Source organism: Camelus ferus, chromosome 8, assembly GCF_009834535.1.
Source record: "Camelus ferus isolate YT-003-E chromosome 8, BCGSAC_Cfer_1.0, whole genome shotgun sequence".
NCBI classification, from domain to species: Eukaryota; Metazoa; Chordata; class Mammalia; order Artiodactyla; family Camelidae; genus Camelus; species Camelus ferus.
In genome coordinates, this window is record NC_045703.1 from 58149150 (window position 1) to 58164251 (window position 15102).

At 42.7% G+C, this 15102-nt stretch overlaps 1 protein-coding gene across 1 annotated transcript in view; it reads left to right on the forward strand.

The window, feature by feature from the left end:
- The first annotated feature begins 1019 nt into the window (after nt 1–1019).
- Nucleotides 1020–15102, forward strand: part of SAMD5 (sterile alpha motif domain containing 5) — a 48176-nt gene continuing 34093 nt past the window's right edge. The window contains exon 1 of the mRNA XM_032485115.1: nt 1020–1802. Coding sequence (XP_032341006.1) covers nt 1338–1802 — 465 coding nt within the window. The 5' untranslated portion in view covers nt 1020–1337. The remainder of the gene's footprint in view (nt 1803–15102) is intronic.

Genomic DNA, 15102 nt, shown 5'->3' on the forward strand with positions numbered 1-15102 from the left:
TCCGTGTGTCTCCTCTAACCCGAGCTGGTTGCTGGTATATCCATGTCCATGCGATCCCGGGGCGGCAGGCGTGAGCTTTGCTCTCCGGGCTCCAGGACTGAACGCTTCGAAGTGTCCATGGGGGAGAGCTACCCGGGGAGCTCGGGCAGAATGCTGGGTGGTGGTATTGGGGGGACCGGAAGGAAAGCACAGTGAAGACAAGGGTGAGAGGACCCGGCAGAAAGTCGGGTGGGGACCACACGGAATGCGACAGCGGAGGGGGATGTACGTACGACCCATTCCAAACTTTCGCAGACTGCAGAGCCTAGGAAGGGAGAGCCAAGCAGAAGCACCAGCCTCTCCCACCGCCCAGCGCGCCCAGCTGCAGCGAGGAGGGGCCTCACGCAGCGCCGGCTGGAAGCGGGCGGTCCCCACGTCGCGCCCACCCGCGGAGCCAAAGCGCCGACGCTCCCGGCGCTGAGCGGCAGTTCACCGGAGAAGCTGGACCGCCGGGCTCTGGCTTGCGCGCGGGCTCCGAGGAAGGGGGATGCAACGCGGCTCTGGAAAGAAGGGAAACTTGACCTCACAGCCTCGCCCAGCCTGGGGAAGTGTCCTTGGGCGGCCCGCGAGCGCACAGACTGGAGTCAGAGGTGCTCGGGAAGAAGTGGGCGCAGAAATGTACACAGGCTAGAGAAAAGGATTAAAAAGAAATATAAAAAGCAATACAAGGCAGCTGCTGAAACCCGGCAGTTTAGAAGACACCCCCTCCCCGCTAGGAGGACTACAGTGATTCGCACTCGTGAAGACGAGGCGCTCCTGGGCGGCCGCCGGTCTGCGCGCAGGAACCGCCTCCCCGGCGTGGGGCGCGCGTTTGGACGCCAGCTGCGGCCGCCAGAAACTGAGATGCAGCGCGCAGCTCCGGGACGGTCCCGGCTGCGGAAAGTCCAGGAGGGCACAGCGCGCCGCTGACCCAGCGCGGGTCCGAGGGGTGTGCCCCGGCCCCGCCCGCCTCCGCCCCCTCGCGCGTCCCGCCGCGCGCCCCTCCCCGCGGCCGGCGGCGGCGGCGGCAGCGGCGGCGGCGGAGAATCCAGGGGCGGCGCGGAGCGGCTCGCCCTGCCGCCAGTGCCTGAGAGCTCCAGGCTGCTCGGGGAATTCACTTCGCCGCTTTCCCGCTTCTCCCTCCTCAGGCTTCTTCAGATGGCTTTCGGTCTCCGGCCCTGTCCTTTTCTTTAAAAGGAAAACTTTACTGAGATTTCTTTTTTCTCCTTGGAGGAGAGGATTAAAAGTTCTCAGAACTGGTGCCTCCCGTGCCGCTGGGGCGCTGGGAAGGTGTTTGCCGGCGGGGTTCCAGTCCCACTATGTGCACCAACATAGTCTACGAGTGGCTGAAGGCGCTGCAGCTCCCGCAGTACGTGGAGTCCTTCGTGGATAACGGCTACGATGACTTGGAGGTGTGCAAACAGATCGGGGACCCGGACCTGGACGCCATCGGGGTGCTGGCGCCCGCGCACCGCCGCCGCATCCTGGAGGCCGTGCGCCGGCTGCGGGAACAGGACGCTGCTGCCGCCGGCCTCTATTTCACGCTCGAGCCGCAGCCGCCACCCGCGCAGCCCGGGCCGCTGGCCGTCGCGGTCCCCACCCGCCGCCGGGGGGAGCCGTGTGGCGGCCCGGCCCAGGGCACCCGAGGGGACCCCCGCAGCCAGACGACCGCCCCTCGCGGCAGGGAACTGGTGAGCTACCCCAAACTGAAGCTGAAGATCATGATCAGGGATAAGCTCGTCCGCGACGGCATCCACCTGAGCAAGCCCCCGTACTCCCGCAAGGTAAGAAGGGGCGCGCGGCGGGAGGGGACGCGCGGCCCAGGCACTCCAGCCCAGGCGTGGCAGCCTGTTCCAGGAGACGAGGATGCTTTGGGTATTTGGGATTCTCTTCTGTGTTCTTTCTCCGTTTGTTTTTTATTCCTTCCTTCCTTCCTGATGTCACCAGCGGTTGGTAAGACAAGATCCCTCACCGGGGTGTTAATTCTAAACTAGGACCGAGTCTCTGCCAGGTCGCCGTCAGACCTGCACGCACGGTGCTTCTCCAGGAGCATAGGATCCCCTCCGTCCTAGTATTTGGGTCTGAAGGTACCAGAAGAACGGTTAAAATTCATGTTTTTTTCGACCTTTCTTTTTCTTGTTCTTTCCCTTACCTTTCTGGGAAGCTCCCAAGGCGAACTCTTTTCTTTAAAGAGAGGGAAAGTCATGCCCTGTTGCTCTCAAGTCGAATCCCAGCACTGGTGCAAATTTGAAAAGTGAACCACTGACATGAAACAGTCTAGGGGAAAAGTTAGCAAAACACAAGGCAGTCCACTTGGGATAAGTCCTTCAACTTAAGCATAGGGAGGTTAATGGGGCCACTGAGGGTGTGAGTTCTGTGCTGGGTCACCAGTTTGGTTGATTATTAATCCAGATGAGATGAAGTAGGTACAGCTGTGACTTCTAGAAGTCTGAGTGGGTTCGCATTTGAAAGAGGGAGGCATAACTCAGAAAGTGAGATTTTCAATAGCCAGTGAGGAATTCCCTGGGAGGGAGCTTCAGGGAAGGGGCCGGGAGGTTATGGCAGCTGCTCTGTGAGGAAGGCTGAGCTGTGGATTTGGGTGTTTAATAACTGACTGCAGAACATCATATTTCATACAAGAGTTCTGCTTCCAGCTGAGTCTGTTCAGTTTAGGCTTCTGCCACCATCCAGGTAGAGGGTCCCGATTTGAAAGGGAGAAGTAGACAGTACAGGTAATCCTCAGGTGAACCCAGGAAAAGGAGCACCTCAGCTGGAAAATCAAGACATAAAGATAGAGAAGCCCAGGGGACTATGATGGCCGGGGTGCTGCAGCTGGCGCAGGGTAAGCACAGCGCCCTGACAGGGAGATGCGGTTAATCCAAACATCGTGTTCTTGTTTTGGACACTTGCATTGCTTTATAGTCTTACGTGAAGGTCATCATGTCTGTATTTAAGGGAGTTCAAGGGAAAACTTTGTAAAAAGTAGATAATAATATTTAGGGTAGGTAGATGGGAATAGAGAATTTAACATTATCCGTATGTTATCTTGTAAGACAGGCAATTCAGATAACCTGAGAGTATAAATGTGTTTTATACAGGCCTAGAGGACAGTGTGCTGCAAATTAAACACGTGTTCTGGTTACCCACTCTGATTGTGTTACTGATACGTGCCCCAGACTGGGCAAAGGAGGGGAGAACACAGTTTTCCCAGGCAGGTAGAGTTAGAGATATGTCTAGTGTGTCTTTAGTGACCTTGACCATCAGTGTAAAATAAATTCTCTGTTCTTGGGGACAGCAGGTCAAAGGAGTTCAAGAGCAGTCAGACTTTTGTGATTGACATCCCAGGAAGTGAGGTGGGCTTAGGCTGAGAGAATGTGAACACCTGGGCACATGATGAGGGCACAGGTCAAGTTCTGGCTGGAAAGGATGCTGAGAACAAGGTGTATCACCAGGGCTTGCTTATTTTCAGAAGAAAAGCTGTGTGTGGGGCGAGGAGGGAAAGAGAGAAGAGAGTGTGGGCTGGAGGTGAGAGTGGGGTTAGGAAGTAACACATTTTGGTTCTGATTCTTATAAAGACAAGCCTAGATATCGAACTTTGAAGCTGAAAAGGATAAGTAGAAGAGGATTCTAATGACATGAACGTCTGGGCAAGGCTTTGCACTGTGCACTTCTGCCAGGATTAGGGTATGATATTGTGCATTTGAGTACGGGCAATTTATTGAAGGAAATTTCAACTTGCATTGTAATACTGTTTACTTCCCACTTAAATTATTTCTGTCCAGTTCTATATAAATCCCATAACAATAATGTATGATAATAAAGATATACCTCATTCACTTTCTACACATATTTAATTCTCTTTCTTGAACTGATGAAAGAATAAAATGAGGCCTGAAGTGTTTTTGTACCTCCTCCATTGATGCTCTGAGGACGAAAAAATGGAGCTGACCAATTTAATCCTAAAAAGAAATTCAGTTACTGTACACTTATATATTTGTTATAAGCACACACACACTGAAACAGAAACTAAAATATAATTAATGTACCCCAAATTGAGCATACACATGTGTAGTGTCAGATAATGTTGGTCTTTCTGAATTTGTTGCCTCTGTGTGCATCACCTCTTAAGTTTCGGGTTTTGCATAATTAACGATGTTTTCTGAGCAGCTTCTTGAGGAGTTTTCCCAAGAATTACCTGAAAGGACTGTAGGATTGTGGGATTTGCCCCAATAACAGTTAATTTTCCCAGGGCACTGTGCTGCTGTGCTGTGTTCATTAAATCTTAACAACAGTTGCCACTTTTCTCTTTCAGGTGAGTTAAAAATGTAGGAAAAGTTAAGTTTCTCTTTGTTTTCCAAAGGAAGTCTGTAGCTTTGGAAAACCAGGAGCTTGGAAAGAGGGCTCTGCCTAAAATCAAAACACATTAGCTGTGTCCCTCTTCTGCCCCATCCTTAGCTTCTCTGACTGCTGTGATTTTACCTTTAAGAGAAGGGGATATGTGTTCACAAAGTAAGAATTAGGTAAAGCTTTGTGTACATGATCTCAGTACTTGACCAGGCTTCTCTGTGTCAATGCTCTGCCAGGCTCCAGGTTACTGTGATTGGCAGAGTGCAGAAGACCTGCCCTCAAGGAACTTGGGATCCTGCAGGGAAGACAGGAGATGGAGTGAATAACAATGATAAAGTGATGATTGCTTTGATGGGAAGCACACGATGCCGTGGACAGGTGCATCCAACCTAGTTCGTGGGGAGGTGGGGTCATGGCAGGCTTTCCAGAACTGGCTTTTGATCTGAGAACTGATGGATGGTGGGCTTAGCTTGAAAGAGATGAGGGTCCTAAGGGAACGAATGTTCTAGGCAGAGAGAACAGTATGTGCAAAGGCCAGGAGAGCATGCAAGGGGGCAGCAGGAATTTAAAGGAATTCAGTCTGGCTGGAGCACAGAATGCTTGGACTAGTGGCAAGAGATGGAGAGACAGGCCGGGCTGGTGCTGGATGGCCTTGAAGTCATATTTAGGAGTTGGAGTGTCTCTGGAGAGGGGAGCTGTTGATGGATCCTGACCAGAGATCGAGTAAATGATTAGAACGCGGTTGCAGTGCCAGGAGAGATTTGCTGGTGGCCTGGACTGCATGGCGACAGTGAGGGAGGAGTGTGGAGGTAGCAGACAGGTAGACTTGCCAGTCTGGGTGATTGTTTGGATACCAGGGGTGAGAGGGGAGAGAGGTTGGGGTGCTGTGCAGTGCCATTTCCTGAGTACGGGACTCAGGAGAGGAGCAAGTTTGGAAAGAAAACGTTGCCTTTGGGTTTAAGCACACTGAGTGTCTGTGCGGGTGGAATGTCTAACACAGTTGCCTAGTTGGCAGTTGGAAGTACGGTTGTGGAGCAGAGAGAGATCCTGGGGCAAAAGATACAGATTAGGGAGTCATTAACACGTTGAATATGAGTGAGTTGTAGGGGAGAAGGGAGAAGGGACCAGGACAGAACCCTGGGAACACCAGGACTTAGAAGATGGTCAGAAGACGAAGAACAGGCGGAAAGGGTGAGTCAGCGGAAACGGAGATCCTTCAAGGAGGAGGGACGGGTCGGGAGGTCAGAGAGCGGTCAAGTAGGACAAGAACTGAAGTGTATCCAGAAGGAGCAACCATGCCCTCAGGGGGCCTCTGAAATATCAGGTTCAGGTGATGGGACCAATGAGAGGGGAAACAGGGAGCATAGACAACTTTTTTTTTTTAAAGACTTTTTTTTTTAAAGAGCAATGTTAGGTTCATAGCAAAATTGAAAGGAAGGTACGGAGATTTCCTATATACGCCCTGCCCCTACCCATGCATAGTCTCCGGTTATCAACATCCCCCACCAGTGTGGTACGTTGTTATAATTGGTGAACTTACATGGATACAATATAATCACCTAATGTTCATGCTTATATTGGGGTCACTCTTGCTGTGCATTCTGTGACTTTGGACAAATGTGTAATGAATGACTTGTAGCCATCATTAATATAAGATGCAGAGTTATTTTCAATGTCCGAAAAATCCTCTGTGCTCTGCCCGTTCATTCTTCTCTCCCCTCAACCCCTGGCATCCAATGATCTTTTTTTTTTTTTAACTGTCTCCATAGTTTTGCCTTTTCCAGAATGTCACACAGTTGGAATCCTATAGTTACGTGGCCTTTTCAGATTGGTTTCAGATTGGTTTTTTAGTAACATACATTTACAATTCCTCTGTGTCTTTTCGTGGCTTGATAGCTCATTTCTTTTTAGCACTGAGTAATATTCCATTGTCTGGATGTACCACCCAAACAACTTTCTAATGAAATTGGAATAATAAGATAGAACTAAAGCTATAGCTGGGGGAAGAAGGGAGAATTTGGATCAAGGGAAGAGTTTGGTGGATTTTTTTTTTAAGGATAAGAGAAGCTGCAGCATGTCTGAGTGTTGGTGGAAGGGAGCCAGAAAAAGGGAGAGGGTGAAGAGATGGGAGAGGGGAGATGACCCAAGAGATCAAGGAGGTGGGAGGGGATTGTGCCCAGGGCACTGGAAGGATAATGTGGGCTCACTCCAGTGGGAAGGGAGAGCCTTCTCCATGAGAGAGCGGAGGAGAGGAAGGATGGGTGAGGAGACTGGGAACTTTGTGGGGGTGACGTTGAAGAGCCTCCTTTCTCTGTCCATTTACATGGTATCAATGAGGGGAGAGATGGAGAGAATAGAAGGTTCTAGGGAACCTTGTGGTAATATGTAAGTATTAGGTATTATGATCTAGTATTATAGCTATGCCAAAATGTAAATGTGTACAGTAATACTTACAGGATGTATGTAACTGTACAGAAATAGAAGGTACCCTCACCATTCATATATTTGTGCTGCAGGTTATGAGCTATGTGTGATGTTTTATTGAGTCCTGTAAGCTTGGTGATGTGTGTGGAAGGGGGTTGTGGCAGATGTGGATGCGACCGGACTGTAAATGTATTCTGTTTTCTAGCAGCCTTGGAAAAGTGGAAGGTAGGCTCTAGGGGGAGAAAGAGGGTGGAGCAAATGTATAGATTTCTTCACCGGAAAATACCTCCTTGCCTCACACTACCAATTAGAGCTGTTTGAGTTAGTATAACCTTAATTAATAATGCTGGAGGAGTGTTAAGCTTCATTCACACCTCAGTGTGAATTTAATTAAGTAACAGGATTCTCATAGAAATAAGGCTATTCGTGGATGTTTGGGAGAGATGGGCTGCGATGAAGGCATGTGGGGAGACAGGTGGCATGAGGGCTCCTGTGTCTGGGGCCAGGGTGAAGGATATGGAAGAGGTATTTAGAAAAGAAAGAGAGAAGTTGGTAAAGATAATGCTTGTGTCCTGTGGAGTTGTGCCTTGGGTCCTGGCAGAAGCTGAAATGACAATAAATATTCCTTCTCCCAAGAATTCTTCTGCCTTTGTGAAGTTATTTGGGACAGACTGGAAGCTGGCAAAGTTCAATTTTCCTGAGTCAAACCAATATCGCCAAGTATCCTCAGCCTAGGCCAGTGAAGGTCTTTCTAGGCTTTTTTTGTTTTTAGTTCCTGATTGAACACTGTGGAAAAAAGAGGGAGACAAGAGCTGGGGTGCTGGCAGGGCTCCCACTTCCGTCGCATTCCTTAGGGTTTACTGCCTGTGGAGTTTTCATATATGTGGACCCTCAGCCAGCCAGCCGGCCATCCATCCATCCAACCATCTGTTCATTTATTTACATAACAGACATTGAACACATGCCACGTGTCAAGCCCTCGGATTACAGCAGAGAACTGGACAGATGTGCTCCTGCTCACAGTTTAATGAACCTATATGTAGGGGGCCTAACCCAGTGCCTGACATGGAATAGTTGCTCCATATAAAAGTTGAACATTATTTCTCCAAATACCAACAGTTAGAGAATTTTGCACTTGTATTTGTTTCAGGTGAGGAATAGGTTACTTCCAAATTCCAGAGAGGCCAGTTAGGCATTTTTTTTTGTGCCTCTTTTTTGGTTGTAAGAGAGGCCAAATGCAACAGCATATCCTCACTTTAGAAAAGAATATGTTGGTATGCCCCACACCGCTAGACCCCTGAAGATTTCATTGAGGTAGAAGGTCCCTGAGTTTTTGTCGGTTTCCTCACTTTCTGGCGTGCAAAAGTCTTACTGATAAGTCTACGGTAGTTGCTACTTCTTGCTCACTAGGTCCAAGCAGCATGATGCCATCAGTGTAATGGACCAGCGTGATATCTTGTGGAACAGAGAGGCAGACAGAATCTCTGTGAGCTAAATTATGACATCAGGCTGGAGAATTGATATACCCCCTTTGCGGTCTGACAGTGAAGGTGTATTGCTGGCCTTCCCAGCTGAAAGCAAACTGCTTCTGCTGGATATTAGCAGGCACTGAGAAAAAAAAAAAATTGCCAGATGAATAGCCTGGCTCCTGGTAAGTACTCACCCATGTTAGCTTCTGTTACCCCATACCTCGCCTTGCTTGGACATTTCTGCCTCCGTCGGCTGGGTGCAGAACAGCCTGTTGGCCCAGTTTTATTCCTGATGGTTGGGGTGTTTGGTAGTTAATCAGCAGTAAATTTTTAGTACAAATGATGCCCATTCATTTCTGTGGTCCTGAGGATACAATAATGAAAATAATTTTTAAAAATATAAACATTTCAAAAATTACTCAAAGTTAAGTCGTAGTGTTCTAAACATCGCTTGGTAGATTACAGCATGGCCATTACTCAAAACATTTCTGAAACTCTGGGGTCTGCAGAACTTTCTTCAGAGTATTTTAAGTGGTGGCCAGCTGTCCTTCTTCTAAGGTGGATCTGGTTTGGGGTAAATACCTAAAGTAATCAAATCAGAGAAGAGTAATGACATTCAGTAAAATGTGAAATGGAAAATAGAATCTGACAACCAAAAGAGTGTTTTGTTTTCCCTTGGGGTGACTTGTGAGCTGGCTTTAGATTTTATGACACTTACAATCCTTTTCCTACCTTTGAACCCTTGAAAATATGTTCTTACAGAGTAGCCATGTTGTAAATATGGAAATTCCTCAACAAGGCTTTTTAAAACACAAAAGTCAGTTTCCTATGTGTTTGCAAAGAGCAAGGCCACCAGTCATAGACTCACTGAATAGATAACTGGTGTAAAGGTGCCTGTGGCCAAAAAGGAAAAGAATTAGGTAAACTGTGCACAATAATAAGAAACTATAGCAGTCGATGGGTTAATCTGATGTGGGTCAAGAACTGTTCCTTTGCTCAACCTGCTGTTCGTAGAAAGCTCTCTTCTCCGCCCTGCCATCACCAGCCTTAAAGAGGTCTCAGTGGTCCTCTTCCTTCCTTCCTCACCCTCAGTGAGAAAAAGATGCTCAAGGCAGGGTTAGCAGTACTAAGGATGGCCTCACGAACTTTGTCTGGTCTTAGGTAGTTGTCTGAGGCATCCCATGAAAAATAAGACAGAAATTTTGATAAAAATGCAGTTTCTTTTTCAGATTATGTGATTACATTTCAGTTCACCAGAAATATGTTCTGAAATGAGTTTTTTCGAAGTAAGGTGAGTCCAATGACATGGACTCAACCAGGGCTGGTCCTTGACATAAACAAGGCATATCCTAAGGTATTTGGAATGATGTTGCCCATGGCGAGGGGGGGTCCACCCAGGACCATGATAGTTGTACCTTTTCAACGTCACAGCCTCTTAAGAGCTAGAAATAGCATCAAGTCCTTGGTTGAAGCTAAGGCTTATTATTGCTCCTGCTAGCACTTGAGCTGAAAGGTTTTTAACAGTTGTTTTCTAAGTTTTATGAAAAAATGCTATTTCAGATAAACGACTGATTCAGACTTGAGAAGGCCTGGGAGGAGTAGGAAGGGAATCCTCATTTTCAGTCAATATAAAAACTATTAAGGGCAAATAGCTGTGGATCATGTCAAAAGGCGTTAAGCATACAATCTGTCTTACAGAGAGACTAAGTGACATCTAATAGTTTAGAGAGGTTTCATTACTGCTTCTAATTGAAAGAAATGGTCTGATGAGCTCTAAAAACCTTGCTGTTATGTTTCCATAAAGTTACAAATACAAACAAAATAAGACCTACTTCATTTGGAACATGTCCAAAAGGTAAGGAAAACAATTGGTATGTATTCTTTGCCAAAATTATAATGAACAGATCTTAAGATATTTTCCCTAGAACATACCATAACTTTATAATAAGACTAGAGGTGTATCTACTGTGTTTGACACCTACAGTTTAAAATATTCCACCTCAATTTGACAAAATTATTTTAAGTATTAGTCATGGAATAATATGCAGTAATTTTCTTGATTTCTTCGGTTTTAAAACAGTTAATAATTAAAATAAAGAATACGTTTCAATTTTAAAGTATTCAAATTTAGTAAAAACATTTCATCTATGAAACAGAATGTGTATTTAACCAAACTAACGTATTATACCTTGCAGTTTGTACTGTTTCACTGTTTTAAATTTTCAACACAAAAGCTCTCAGTGGTCACATAAGAATAATAGAATTGAACTAATACAAGTTTTTTTTTGTTGCCGTTTTTTACAAATCATGGTGCTATTATTGTTCATTTCAAATCTATTGTTTAACTTAGGAATATGTAATACCATGGAAGGGACATGACAATGTTTACAAGCTTATTTTAGAAAAGAACTCTTATAACGAAGTTTGTGGGGGTGGTACCAGCTGTATAACACAGGAGTTCTCATGGAGAACACAATGGAGAACACAATGCCTATAAAAAAAAAAGGACAGGTAATAAAAGATGCTAATTTGAAGTGAATATATATACATGATTACAACTTGTAACTGTGACAGCTATAGGTTAGGCCAACAAAATTTTTTTTCCAGGGAGAACTGTTTTATCACTAACATTGTTTAGAGTTATCTGTAGGGTATGTTCATAATTTAAAATTTAATTTTGTTTTAAGGGCCCCTTCCTTGCCTGCAACTGGGGTGAACTCTTCCTTCTGCTCTGTCTTTGGAAGACATAAGGAAATGGGATTAGTTTAGTTTAAGAAAAAGTATTTCTTCTGCAAAATGGGGACAGGATTTATCTTAGAAGGTGGTAGTGTGAATTAAATGGGATAATATTTATGAAGTTGCTTTATAAATTCAAAAAGAACTTTACAAATTTTAAGTGTTCTTTTTGATAGTGAATAAATCACTGTGTTCCTAATACAATTTTGAAAACATTTCTGATTGAAAAGTAAATATACTAAATTGAGAAAATCTGGAGAACACTGAAGGAGATCAGGAGGAAATTTAAAATGGTCTGTATTATAATGTCTTTTTTTTTAATATATATCTTTTTTAAAAAAATATTTTGGAGGAGATGTAATTAGGATTATTTATTTATTTTTTTTAACGGAGGTGCTGGGGATTGAACCCAGGACCTCATGCATGCTAAGCATGCACTCCACTGCTAAGCTGTACCATCCCGCCTGTATTACAGTTTCTAACAGTACAGTGTATTTCTTTAAAAATCATCTATGAATTAGAATTTCTGCCTGGTACACATGCACAAATGTAGTATTGGATAAGAATAGGGTAAGACTATTCCTTTGTTGGCAGATATCACTTGAAAAATGATTTTAATACTAAGACCTATTCCATCTTAGTTTAGCACCATAATTAATTGAATCTTTTTTTTTTAATTGGGTTGAAACCTTACCCATGTAATTATTGATTATTTTAGTTTCTCTGTTATTTGAAAATGTTGTGTTTGGGAAATAACATTTCATCATTTTTTGAATGATATGTCTTAGATTTCTTAGATTGCCGATTTACATAATCTCATTTGGTGGCTTTCATACTTATAATTATGTTTTGCTTGTTCATGGTGCTTGCCTATTTTTTTCTGTTGGTCTTAGACCACTTCGAATTGCTTTGGAGGAGCTCTTTATATATTAAGGAAAATAATCATTGTTGCCTAGAGGTTGCAGAGATTTTTCTCAGTGAAGTTTAGCTTAGAATTTAATAGGGTTTTGTTTGTTTGTTTGTTTGTTTTGGATGTCCAAAATTTTAAAACTCTTATGTATTCCACCTTATCAGTAATTTTAGTTATTTCTTCCAGACTGGAGGAATATAGAGGGTACAGACTGAGATAGAATTGAATTTAAATTCTCTTTTACCATTTGCTTGTACAAATTATTTAACCTTTCTAAACCTGAGTTGCCTCATCTATAAAATGGGTATAATATTACCTACTTCTTAAGGCTGTTGAATCAGAAAGGCAGTGTATGAAAAGGGCCTCGAAGAATAAGTGACAGATAGTAATTCCTCAAAACATTTGGCTAATATTTGTAGTATATATAAAACCTTATGATTATGAAATTATTCTCAATATAAAGACCTAGTTTAAATTATTAGTTCATGTCCTTATGATTCTGTTGAGGCTAAATATTCTTTTCATAATTTCAAGAAGTTCTTTAAATAACAATAATATATATATAATTTGTCTGGTATAACAATTGGAAACACTTGCCCTTTGGGTTTTCGTTTTGTTTTTTTTTTTAAGTGAAGAAATAGAGCCAATCTTTATTTTTGTGATTACTTTTATCCTTATAATAAATTCTCCTGTAGTTCAAAATCAGTTACTATTTATCTGTATCTCCTGTTACTTTATTTGGTTTCACAGTTGCATTTAACTCTAATTCATCTGAAATTTATTTTGGACATGATATAAGGTAAAGTTCTAATGTTATGTGTAGTCATACACAGACAATAATTTTATCACCTACTTTATCAGAATTATAGCTTTTATTTCTGTGTTCTTGTCTTATTGCATTGGCTAGAATTTATATGACTGTGTTAAACAAAAATGAAAATTAGGTGTTCTTGTCTTACTCTACATGCTACAGGTATTTTGTTATTCTGCCATTGGCTGTCAGCTTAAGCTATTTTTTTTTTTGAGATACAGTAATTATTCTTTTTATTGAAGTATAGTCAGTTTACAATGCTGTATTAATTTATGGTGTACAAAGATATTCTTCATGATGTTGAAAACCATCTTTGTTTTCCTAATTTTTTAGGCATTTTTATTGGGAATGGATATTTGATCCTATTAAATATCTTTTTAGCAACTTAAAAATAATTGATAGATAAACAAGTTTATACTGTATAGGGAACTATATTCAATATCCTGTAGTAGCCTATAATGAAAAAGAATATGAAAAGGAATATATGTATGTATAGGTATGACTGAAACATTATGCTGTACACCAGAAATTGACACAACATTGTAAGCTGACTATATTTCAATAAAAAAGAAAAAAAGGCAAAAGTGAAAAAGATCAACCACCTCTCCCCTAAAATAATGGAGAATCTTTTTCTTCCTGGGCCTAATGTTGTGATGTATTACATTAACAGATTTCCTAATATGAAACCATCCTTAAATGATGTCTTTTGAAGCAGCTTGAGTGTGAGAGGAGGAATTTTGTGATCTTACTCCTAGATTATTGTGACATTCTTTTACATTACGTATCTTTTCTTTCATGAACGGTGTTTGACATTTACTTTCAGTTTGGTAACCACTACAACAGTTATTGTCATGATATCATTAAGATGACTTCCTGTCATGATATCATTATAGATGACTTCCTTGTCTCTGTGTAGACAAGCTGGAGAGGCAGTGACAGCTGTAGGGTGTGGGGACTGGCTCCTCACTCTTCTTGCTCAAAAGGCAATAGCCACATAGTTGTGGGTAACAATTTAGTTTTCTGGGTTGTTCAGACATTTTGCTTTTGAACCAGAGAGCAGAGACTCTGAAGGGGTGAGGGGGTTAACTTGAATCTTTATTGATTTTTCTGTTTTGAGAGCCAAAATGGGCTTTTTTCCTCCCTCAGTGCAGTTCAGGAAATTGCTCCCAGATTCTGGAATTATATTCTCCTCCTTCATTCTCCCACTCTCCCACTCCCCCACCTCCCCTTGTAGACCCCAATCAACTAGTCTACTCCCTTCCTGCCCCCACCCCACCCCAGGCCTTTTTGTGGAAAATACAGATGGGGGCTGCTTGCCAGATGCCATGTTAAATTAAAAACCCTTGTTCAAAAAATTGAAGTGGCATTCATTTTAATTTGAATGTTTGGCTTTGCATAGAAACAACAGCCCAACTGTAACAAAGATAAAGATGGAAAACTCTGTAAGAAATATTATTATAACAAATCCTTGATTTATGTTTAAGCATTTGTTGACAGGTCAGATAGAATGACTTTTTGAAAAGCTCACTGAAGCAAGGATTAAAAATGGGGTACAGGAATGGTATGTTTGTGGAGAAAAAAAGCTACCTTAGGTGCTGAGTTCAGCTTAGTTTGTAGAAATGGATGCACCCAGCCCTTCCCAAGCTGACCATCAATCACGCAGTAATGACACAGGCACTTTAAAGTAACCATGTGTCAACACAGAATGGACCACTGCTTTATTATGAAGTGCTCCTTTGGGAAACTCTTGATTGACAAAAGTGGTACTGCATTAAGTAGCAGCAATATTTTCATGGCCAGAAAGTAATAAAACTGTAGATAATCTTTAGGAAGAAGAAATATTTTACATAAAAAAACCTGCTGAGCAATTCTCAGGACTTGCTAACTCCAGGATCCGGTTTAGGTGAAACGTATCTCTACCTAAATGTGAAAGAATGAAATGGTAATTTGGTGAGTTGTTAAATGCATCCACAGTCAGTGCTTTAGTCACTGTCATTAATAAGGCATCTAAAGAAAGAAAATCAGATTAAAAATATTTCCTATGGATTGTAATCTATCCTACATTTACATGATAGTATATAAAATATAAAATACTTTTGTTATTCATGAATTTATTTTCATTATGATGATAGTCTTAAGAGTTATATAGGGTGTGAATTATAAACTGTTGGCATTTTATAGATAAAAAATGGAGGCTCAGTGAAGCTATATTGCATATTGCTTAATTATGATAACCTAGTGAGTACATTATGAGGCAGAAACTAAGCTCAAATGACTTAAAGTCATTTTCAATGCTCTTTCCACTGTAGAAAGCCAAAGGTCGCCTTAAGATAGACACATTTGAAAAAATGCTCATGGCTGAATGACAGTTTGGCAATAACTACCAT